This window comes from Centruroides sculpturatus, unplaced genomic scaffold (assembly GCF_000671375.1).
Source record: "Centruroides sculpturatus isolate CEXI.00-Female unplaced genomic scaffold, Cexi_2.0 scaffold990, whole genome shotgun sequence".
NCBI lineage: Eukaryota > Metazoa > Arthropoda > Arachnida > Scorpiones > Buthidae > Centruroides > Centruroides sculpturatus.
The window spans coordinates 217445-229312 of record NW_019385152.1 but is presented as its reverse complement, the minus strand read 5'-3'; the positions used below and the strand labels follow the sequence as shown (position 1 = coordinate 229312).

The 11868-nt window shown below is 27.3% G+C and overlaps 1 protein-coding gene across 5 annotated transcripts in view; it reads left to right on the top strand.

Annotated features, from left to right (window-relative positions):
• Positions 1–11868, top strand: part of LOC111635524 (protein AF-9-like) — a 95237-nt gene that overhangs the window by 58324 nt on the left and 25045 nt on the right. For all 5 annotated transcript variants that reach the window (XM_023380509.1, XM_023380508.1, XM_023380511.1 and 2 more), the window contains one exon: positions 9482–9649. In XM_023380509.1, coding sequence (XP_023236277.1) covers positions 9482–9649 — 168 coding nt within the window. The remainder of the gene's footprint in view (positions 1–9481; positions 9650–11868) is intronic.

The following is an 11868-nucleotide window of genomic DNA, read 5'->3' as shown; positions in this document are numbered from 1 at the left end:
TTTTTGTAAATTTTCGTCTAATGGAGATTATTATTATTAATTAAAGACAGTCTGCCCAAAAAGGGGCCACCATTTATTTTTCGTGTTCCAGACTTCACATTCACGGCGACAGACCTTCCTTTATAGGCTACATGCCGCCAGAATTTAAAAACAGTCCTTTAAAAAACACAATTACATCCAATTAAAAAAGCTTTTTAAAAAAGGAACTGGTGTTACACAGACGTCTTGCTTTCCATTCTTCCTATGGGGTGTTTCTGCTTTTATCTACTGGAATAAGCGCTGGAAAATGCAGATTTCGGAAACTTCCCCCTGGTGAAGTTTGGAACACGAAAAATAAATGGTGGCCCCCTTTTTGGGCAGACTGTCTTTAATTAATAAAAATGAAACCTGTCAAAAAGGGGAAAAAATGTTGGAATTGAGTGATTTTCTGTTAAATTTTACTATAAGCCAAGAAGCCTGTCCAGTGTGGAAACAAGTTTTTTGATGCAAAGAACATAACTTGACCAGAATATTGCAAAAAATTAAGATTCCACTTGTAGACAAATAATTTAGACAAATAATTATTTGTCTACAAGTGGAATCTTAATTTTAATTATAATTAAAATTATCTTCAGATATAACAGTCACTACAGAGCATAACAAAATTTATTCTGAGAACAAGTTAACCTTTTCAGGGAAACAAAGATCATTTGATGAGGACATGGGACATGTCTTTGTTAGTAATAACGATGTGCAAAATCAAATACTTATAAGAATGGAACGAATTTTTAAGAATATAGTTCTCAACAACAAACAAAAATGCAGTTTATTGAAAACAGTGAGAATAAGGAAATGCAGTCTGCCAATTTGACTTGTATAAACTATGTAGTAGTTCATAGCTAAGTAGAATTGAGTATTCCAGAACAATTTGATTAACATTGTTGGTAATTACAGAGATTGAAGTTAATGATTAATTAGAATACTAAAATTCTTCAAGAAGTCAGATCACATAATAATTTGATCTCTGTAATATTCTAATACAATTACAATTTCTTACAGCAGAGTGGGATATTAGTTTTTTGTAATTAAATTGCTTGTTTGTCATCATGTGAGCTCATAAGTATCACATTTGAGAAGTTTTCAAATATCTAATAACAAAATTCTTGGAAACAATGAGAACTTTTTAGAATCAAATACAGTAAGACCCCACTTAACGCGGGGAATGCAACCTAGACAACAAAGCACTAAAGGAAACAGCAGTAGACAAGGTCGTTTTAACATAGAGTAAATAGGGATAGGGGAACACATAACCAAAAATAAACAAATTTTACTTTAATTTTCAGTTATTTTTATATTGATTAGCATAATAATATATGTTAAATAACACATAAACATATGCATACAAAAATATAAAGTTAATTTTCTGTGACAAAGTTCCTGACTTTTCTGAAATTTTTGTTTTTTTTTTTTTTTTTTGCAATAAAGTCGTGAAGTTTCATTCGTCGCTTTTTCTTACCTTAAGCAAATGTCAGTAGCGGAAGATCGCATCCAAAATGCCTCGTTTTGCTTTTGCACTCCTTTCAAAATCTGGATCATTCGCTACAATTTGATTAACGATTTCAGTTATCGTTACCAAATTTTTACTAAAGAAATCTGTAGAGAAATTTTTTGGGTTCTTCATTTTCAGAATCTCTATTTTCCAGTTCCACATGAATTACATGTTCTGCCAGTTCTCGAAGGTCGTCATTGGTAAGACTCTCACCAGAAACCTGTGGTAACTCCTCAATATCCTGCTCGTCTACATCTTCTAGTCCTGCTGTATCGATTAGGTTGAGTTTGGTCAACCTAATGATATGGCGATAGGCACTTTGTGCTGAGAATTCTTGGATACCTTCATCCATAACTTTTTCCACATTTCGTTTGTGATTTATCGGTTAATTCTTTCTTGCCAAGCAAAGCCGAATTTGCTCATGGCATCCATGATGTTATATTTTTCCAAAATTGCAACAAACAAACATAGATTTAAAGAAAGTATACCTTTTTGCCACCTTTTTCTGATTGGTTCGTGTTTGTAAATAATCGTATTATATATGAATCAATAAAATGCTACGATAATTTAAATTGGCATAAATTGTGAGCTTTGTTTTAGGTTTCGACCAGACTGCATTATATCGAATCAGTGTTAAGCGTGGTCTTACTGTAGTTCTCAATTTTTGTATTTGAATAGGCCCATCTTCATTTGGAGTCACTAGATTAAATCTAGTAATAAATTTTTTTATGTATGTAAAAGTGATTTGACTATGAAAAAAATGAATGTAACTTGTGTGACTTTATCTGATATAGTTTAAAGATAAAAATATATATTTGTATTAAAACCTGTTCAAAATAGAAAAAAAATCAGCAGGTGATATTCTGGTTTACACAGGTTTTACTTTATTTAGAAAAAAAAGAATATTTTAAAACCAGATACATTTAAAAGACATTGGTGAGTGCAATTTTTATTCTGGGCTAATTGACCACCATCTAAAAATGTTTCTGAATTTCCATATAAATTAATTTTTCATCTAGATATTGCCATCCTTCTTACGTTCACTTTTAGGAAGAGCTGTGCACAAATAATAACAAATTTTTTAATCCTCTTTAGTATTGGCCTAGGGTTCTGTGTCTGTTTAGGAATTACCCATCTAGGGTAGATTCCTAAATAGACACAGAACCCTGGGCCAATACAGGCAACAAAGTTGGCAGGCATAATATAAGAATTTCACAAAAAATAAATAAATACAGTAGAGCATCGTTTATCCGAATCCATTGGGGACTGGGGATGTTTGGATAACCGATTATGTACGAAAAAATATAGTAACCTATCCCATGTCGAAATTTTTCTTTGTTGCGTGTTGCTTCGCATTGAATTTTCGTCAATGTTAAGCCTAGTGTAAACTTTTTAAAATAATAATCGTGGCTATTGTATCGTTAATAATTATTTCTTTATTTTTTATAAACAAAATAAATATATTAAAAAATATAAGAACAAAAAAATTATACTTTAGAAGTTAATCTAGTATCAAAAACATTCGATTCAGTACAACACACAGTCCTCAGAAAAACACCACACAAAAGTGCCAGTGCTGCCAGCTAAAAAGCACATCAACAAAAAAATATTGGAGTAACCCAACCCAAGATATAGCCAAAGATTGCAGCCCCACAGCACTAGCAAAAATTAAACTTGCCGACTGGAATTCTTTCGGATAACTGACTTTTGGATAAACGTCACTCTACTATAAATCTAAATATAAAATACATGTGCACTTTTTATAAAAATTGCTGGATTATAGGTTTAGTATTTTTAATTCTAAATATTGTGAAATTTATAATTAATTAAGTTATCTACATAAATGAATAATGATTTAAATGATTAATTACTTCAGACAGATAGCATTGATCACTTATAATGTAAATATGCCACTATGCACATTAACTGTACCATTTAGTAAAATGTATTATTTTCATATTTTAAAAAGTACTGAATTTAGTACACCTTTATGTGATAATCTGTAATTATCCAGGTCCAAGTTAGTGCCGGAAGCATTGAAATATACAGAATATCAGAAAATGTGGCATTTGAGCTTCTGTCTATACAGTAATACCCCAAACTTACGTGATAGGTGGGATTGAGCGATAACTGCGTAAGTCGGGGTATAATTTTGCAATTTGTGTAAAATTCAAGTTGGATGTATGTAAGCTAATAAATGTTCTCATTAATCTTATCTCGTCTGTTAATTCGTTCACGGTTATAAGAAATTACCACATAGAGTCTCTCAAGTCTCCGTAGATATAACAAACACAGAAATAAATAACACAAAATTAATTGTATCTATGTGTCGATTTCGCGTGACATGTCCGAACATGTATGCCGAACAATAGTGTGGGGGAGTGAGTGATCAAGAGTTGCGTGCCGCTCAAACAAAAGACGAGTTGATGAAATTTGAAACTCGTGTAACTCCGGGTTCACGTAAGTCAGGGTAGCATGAGTCGAGGTATTACTATAGCTGCAAAGGCCAGTCCTGCCACTATATTTTCTGGATATGCAAATAAGTGTAAAATGCCCATAATGATTGGATTTTTTGTAAAGTCCATATATTGCATTTTTCAAATATTTGATAAATTTTTTAAAAATTTATTCAGTGAATATATGCCTTTCTTTTTATAGTTTTAGGTTAATTAAGATAAATTTCATTATTCATTATTAATATAGTTCATTTTTTTTAATCATTATAAAGGACTTAAAAAGTAATTTGTTGTTGCTAAAGATTCAAATAACAATGCAGCATTCCTGAAATTTTCTCATTTGTAATTTTTTTAAAGAAAATTGTTTCATTGCTTTCTAGGCAACTCTCATCTATTATGAAATGATTTTAAAAGCAACTTTTACATGTTTTTACAAAAATGTAATAGAGACATGTCATTTTTTTCTTTTTGTGTTGAAATACCTCTAAATTATTATATTGAATTATCATTATTTGTTTTTTTTCCATAGAAGAATAATGAACAGCAGCATTTCATAAAAAAATGGATGCTTTAACACAAAGTTTGATATTATAAAACTTATACTTCAATTTTATTGCATGCAGATCCACATTAATAATTTGTCAAACACATTTTCCAGTCTTTGTTCTATTATTTTTATTTTTAATTGATTTATAATATTTATCAATAAATTAAATTTATTTCTCTTTAATTTTTTAAATGCATGTTATATGGTCTTTTTTTTTTTAAATGTTTGTTTATATGTATTTATAGATATTATTTTGCTCTTTTATTATGACATTATTAAATATAGCATTCATTTTGAATATCAGTTTTTATTTGAATGATTTTTTTCTTCAGTTTTGCATCTTTATTATTATTATTTTTCTTTCTTTAGGAATTAAAAAATCAAACGAGTGTGTCAAGGATTAGTCAACCTTTTACCGATATATTTGGTACCCCAATAAAGACTAGACCATCTCCTGATCATACGGGAAAATCTAAAGTAATTTTTATTTTTTTAAGCTATTAAAATAAATATTATGTGAGCACAGTTGTCTCAAAACTCAAATAAATTTCAATATTTTAAAAGATGTCAATTTTACGTCTTCAGAATAACTGATAAAAACAATCAAAGACAGATTATTCTTACAATGATGATTGATGAATTTGGTTTAGCAACAATAACCGGTTCTACTATAATATGATGTTGCAAAGAAAATGAGGTTCTTATTCTCATTTTTCTAAGAACCAGAAAATATTTTTATACAATATTATTATATTTAATATATTTTAGTAAAAAGGTTTAAAAATTAAAATCTGAAAATTCAGATTTTGAGTTTAACAGATTTGATTATATTTTTAATAATATATTGATGCAAAAAACTTTTACAAAATTATTATATAATATATTTTTATTTTATACAATATACTAAAGTTATAGAAATTACATAAAATATTTGACTGATTATAAATAACTTATATCATGTTTGATTTAAATTGACTTAACAGCCTATACATTTCATATGTATATAACTAACAAGCTTTGATAATATTTAATATCTACATTTGCAGTCTTTGGTCGAGGGATGGAATTAGAAATAAATTAATAATCATTCACATACTGAAAGTAAAATAAATATTAATTAGTTAACTGATGACTCTGACTTTGGATTGTGGATTATGAATATAGATTCTAAATATTATTAAAGCCACTATCTGAATTAGCATATTTGAAACTAGCACAAGCTTAGAAAAATTAAGGAAAATGCATTTTTATAGAGATTAATTTATATCAGGTTCTAAAGAAATATTTAATTCCATGACATTCATATTCATTTACTTGCTATTTAAAAATATGTAAAAATAATAATTACACATACTTAAATGAAGGATGATTTAACTAAATTTTTTATGTAATTTCAGACTTATAACAGTTACTGTAACCGGCAATATAATTTAAGAGCTGTAGATTTGAAATATAGCAGAAAAATAAATAAAGCAATATTAAATCATAAAATTTTAAGAAAATATGGAAGTATTTTCATGCTCTATTAAAGAACTTCTTCAGGCTAACATAAAAAAGGAATAAAAATGGAATTCAGACAAATTTAAAATCTGTTTTTGATGATACAATGGTTTATGAACATTTTTAACTTTTTATAAGTAACAGAAATTTTAATAAATGCATTAATTTATTAATACATAAAAATCTGTTGATTAGAAATAGGGTTTTTCTAATGAGATCCTGGCTGTTCTTTTAACCTGGGATATTCTTTTCATCCTTGGAAGTCCCACATATTTCTTAAAAGTTTACTTTTTTCTTATTTTGTGTTAAGGTTGAGGAAATTTTGCAAATAGAATGTATATTTAACTCATAAACTGTCAGAATACATTTGTATTTATTAATTTTAAGCCTGCTTATTCATTTTTAAAATTTTTGCTTGTTATGACATGTCACAGATTGTTAATAATCAATGTGTAGCGTATTTGTGGCAGGACTCTGAAAATTCTTTACTTTTCAGAATCTGTAATATCTGGAATAATTGTGCTTTTGCTGTCTTAATTTTTAACCATGCCCAGTAGCTTGAATAACTGCATTGTACCAGATTGTGCAAATTGGGCAAGGATACAAACAAGNAGTAATTGAAACAGCAATAAAATTTTAAATTTCAAGAAAAGGCAAAAATATTGGCAAATGTGAGATTTAATTGACTGAAAAATTTAAAATTAAGTTTAAATCAAGATAAAATGACTTCTGTAGAATTTATTTTATTATGTAAAATATTCAGATTGGGTGTGTTTAACTTAAATATTTGATTTAAAAACTTTTAAATGCAATTCAAATGTATTCAAAATTTGTAAGTGTTAAAAGCTGTTCTTGTACATTTTTATGTTTTCTTAAATGAACAGTTTTACTTAAATGTAAAACTATTTAGTCTATAAATTGACCTTTGTGTTTTTGAGATATTGAAAGTAATTTTCTTTTAATATCTTAATTTAAAAAATAATAATAATGCAATTGAAAATGTCAGTGGACATTTTTTAAAATACATTGAGGTGTATTTAGTTTTCTTACATACTATTCTAAAAAGAAAATGCCTTTAAAAAGAATCAAAAATATCAGATGGCCATAATTTTATAATAATTAGATTTAATAATTTCCTTGCAAAATACAGGTTCAAAATATAGGATTTCTTTTTAAAGTTAGTTGTGTGATCTTTTACGTGATTTAATACTTGAGTATTTAATGTGTGTAGAATAACTATTTGTAAAGAGAATGTAAGATTATTTTAATATTTAGGTTGCTAAGGAAAATATTACTGACTCGTTAAATTTTTAATTAATTAAACTATGCTCTTGTTTTATCACTTAAGACATTGCAGATATGTATATTGTGTAACTAGAGGAAAAGAAATAGTAGTAGTTTTATATAACTCAAATCAGTGCATTATCAATGGAATAGTTTAAGGAAAAAAGTATTGTCTGTAATACATGGGGAAAAGAATCTGTGTCCATTCATTTTGACAGTCTTTTTATTTATTTATTTATTTTTAATAATAGAAGTGATGATTAGAAAGACAATAGTTAAAGAGTGAACTAAACAATACAAACTGAAAGCTTGTGAAGTATGCTATTCTAAGTAAAACTGAAATAGTGAAGGCAAATATAGATAATAACCAAGAACAAAAACTTTGCTCACTGATAGTGAACATATATTAGTATTATAAATGTGTTGAAAGATTCAGGCTTAGTTACAATGCTAAGATTATTTATGATTGCCATACTACGTTAGAGGAATAAAACATGTTTGATGCATGGATTAGCTATGAAAAAACCAACAACCATAGTAATAATACATGACAAATGAAGATCTATTTCTGATCAGATATATAAAAGTTAATTCATTGTTTGACATCTTAAAGTGTCTCAGTCAGATATAAGCCTGTTTCTAGTCTAATTTAATAAATATTTCTATACTTTTGTATTTCTTTTTGATTCTGTTTGAGACTGGTTTAAAAATCAGCTTAAAATTTAATATTGATAAATACCTATTTAATGTTAGCAGTTTTGTGTCACAAAAAGAATTTTTTCATGAATTTATTAATAATAAAAAAGTAATAATGATGGAAGAGAATTACAGTAGAGTCTCGATTATCCGACCCCCGATCAACCGACACCTCGGTTAACCAACCGTCCTAGTCGGCAAATTTCAAATGTCCGCTAGTGATATGGCGCTGCAATATTTGGCTATGTCTTGGCTACTTTAATATTATTTTTACGTGTTTTAACTGGCAACACTCATTCGACCATGAAAGGGAGCCAGTATTTAAACGAGGCTTAATTTTCTAACTTTCAATGATACAATAGCGACGACTATTATTTTAAAAAATTTTTGTTAGGATTAACATCGATGAAAATTCAACGCGAAGTAGGTTAATAGCGGTATACTAATATACTAATTACATGGGATATAATAATATACTACACTAATAATGGATTTTTTCATACTTTTCAGTTATCCGACTTTTCAATTATCCGACCAACCCCAGTCCCCAATTGGGTCGGATAATCGAGGCTCTACTGTATTTAAAATAGTTTTCTGGATACTGATGATTGAAATTTGAAGATGTTTTTTGATGACTTGTTGCATTTTGGAATACTGAAAGATTTAGTGGCAGTTTGATCTAGAATGTCCCACATTTCAACCAGATTAGATTTGTTACATTTCGTATAGTTGAGGAAGGTTCAAATTCATTTCATTAAGAGTTAACTGTAAAACAAAACTAACCAAAAAATTTTATTTTAGTTCTTTGTATTTTTTATTTAATTAAACATTACCAGGATTATAATAATAGATGTCTAATACTTTTATATAGAAGTATAAATGTCATAAGATATTTTTCAGATTGTTATTTTTGTTTTATGACAACATTTGACAATAAATCTAGCTTCTTAACCTTTAAAATGTATTGCAGATCAGAGTGGATTTCTAAATTTCCCACTACAGCACACACACAATTTGTCTGAATAAATAGAACTAAATCACATATAAAAAATAAAATCAATAAAAATCTGTTTATCCTAAAATATTTATTTTTGTCCAAGTTTTCTTATGATTTCGTCAAACAGTAATGTTTGGTTTGCAATTTTTGCACCATCAGAAATTCTTCATGAATCAACTTCTGTACATCAAATTAAATTGTGCTAGATAACACAATGCCTCTCATTGATTATTTCTTTAAGATTATTGCCCTAGCAGAAAAAAATACATCCACATATTTTGTTTTCAAGGACTTGCATAAAGCCTATATATAAAATTTTGTAGACAGTATATTGAATTAAGTGTATTTTAATCTGTTCTATATCTTCTTCTGATTTTGCTTACTCTATGAATACTATATTTCATAACTGTTGTATGCAATCAATATATTTTTTTAACAAAGTATCTTTTATTCAAAGTGATTATATTTTTCAGACTGCATCTGTGGCAAATGGCAATGGTGGAAATGCAGCAACTGTACAAACGCACAGCACGTCGGGATACGGAAAAGGCGACGGTTCCCTAGATAATCAAAAGCTGACGGTTACAAAACTTTCTACCATTCATGCCCAGGAGAAAAAGAAACAACATTCGGTTACAAAGGTATTTTGCATTTACATATTTACTCACAAATTTACAATAATTACCTATACTTATATATAAATTTTTAACCATCCTAGTATGCAATTATGCTTGTGCTTTAATTTGCAATCAATTGAAACTGTTTCTATCTACTTGTTTAACTTTTTAAAATAAATAATTTCAGAACACTCATTTTAGAAAGTTTTATTGTAAGAGAGACATCAAACAAATCTAAAATCAGACACTTTTAGAATATCTTCATCTTCTAATTTTTAAATAATGTAGATTCTAAGAAATGACATTAAGTTACTTAACAGCTATAATTTTAAATATTGAAAATGGAAATAAATTTTTTTGTTTCTCATTAAAGTAAAAAAAAAATTCCTGAAACACTATTTTTTCAAATCAAAACAAATATAAATATTGTAAGTGAATATCAATAATAAGCAAAAAATGAGGAAATGGATAATGAAAATTACTACAGCTATCAAATTGTGCCTTTCTTAATTTTATTTATGGATATTTTTTCACTAAAAAGTCTGTTTCTACTTAGTTGTATTCATAGGTATGTTTTATTTGTATTAGAAAAATAAAAATAAATTTTATTTACTTAAAAATTAAAATTGAAAAATAATAATTCAGCTTTGTTGATGTTTGCATGAAATATAAACAATAAAACTCTGCTTAATGCAGTCTTGTTGTTATTTTAACTTCTGAAGAAAAGAAAATCACTCACTACTGTATAAGCATAACTAGTTTTAAAATATAATACTGAAAATGATCCTTAAAAATGATGATTATCAATTATTTCTTCTTTCAGGTATTTTATAAAAACTTTTATGATTATGATTATTTTAAGATCATCTCTACATTCATTTAATAAAAATTGTCACAAAAAGAAATAAGAAGGTTTAAGTGAATATTGAAAAACAGACAGGAAATAGTATATAAAAAAGATGTTTTAAAAACTTGTCTTTTACAAAGTGTATTTTTATTGAAAAATCATAAATAATAGAGATTGTTGATAGATGATGTCATTGTGTTGACTAGACAATAAAAATTAAAACCAGCCTTCTTCAAAAAATACAGTATGCATTGACACTTTTCAATAAATATAATGCATGGTTTTAATAATTTTAAATATCAGTGAAAAACAATATCATAAATCTGTGTAATACAAAGACTAAAGTTAAGAAACATAGGTTGTTACAGTAATGAAACCAATTTCAAAAATATATTCTCTCAATATACAGATTTGTAATATTTTTCTTACTGGAATTTTCATATTTGAAACGATTTAAACCAGTAATTTTTTATTTGGATGCCTGATTACTTAACTAGACTTTTTATAAAACTGCCAAAAGTATGACTCAAAAATTTTTTTATGCAGTAACTTAATATATCAATAAATAAATTCCACATAGTAAACTGCTGAGTTTTGTTTGATTTATCAAAAATTTATATCATCTGATTCTTTCTCAATGTATATCCGAAATATTTATTGTGCATTCTTTTTTTTCATTTTATAAAAATTTGTAATTATTGAACATTTGAAAATAAAAATAACACTAATTAATTAATTTAATATCACAAAATCACTAAAACAAATCATAAAACATTCAAAAAATTATATCATTGATCATTTTTTTCTGCAGCGGGATTAAATTTTCAATATGATACTATTTTTATATCATTTAACTCTTCCTATTGATTAAATACTTTATATTAAACTTCATTAAATATAATACAAGTATTGCTAAAATTCTTTTAATCTTTTCTTTTCTAAAAGTTTTTTACTTAATACATGAAAAATACAAATATAGTAAAATCTGTCTAAAACAGAACCTGAATAAAATGAAACCTTTTTGTAAATTTTTCGTCTAATGGAGATTATTATTATTAATTAAAGACAGTCTGCCCAAAAAGGGGGCCACCATTTATTTTTCGTGTTCCAGACTTCACATTCACGGCGACAGACCTTCCTTTATAGGCTACATGCCGCCAGAATTTAAAAACAGTCCTTTAAAAAACACAATTACATCCAATTAAAAAAGCTTTTTAAAAAAGGAACTGGTGTTACACAGACGTCTTGCTTTCCATTCTTCCTATGGGGTGTTTCTGCTTTTATCTACTGGAATGAGCGCTGGAAAATGCAGATTTCGGAAACTTCCCCCTGGTGACGATACATTCCAATTTTTTTCTTTTTGTAAATTTTCGTCTAATGGAGATTATTATTATTA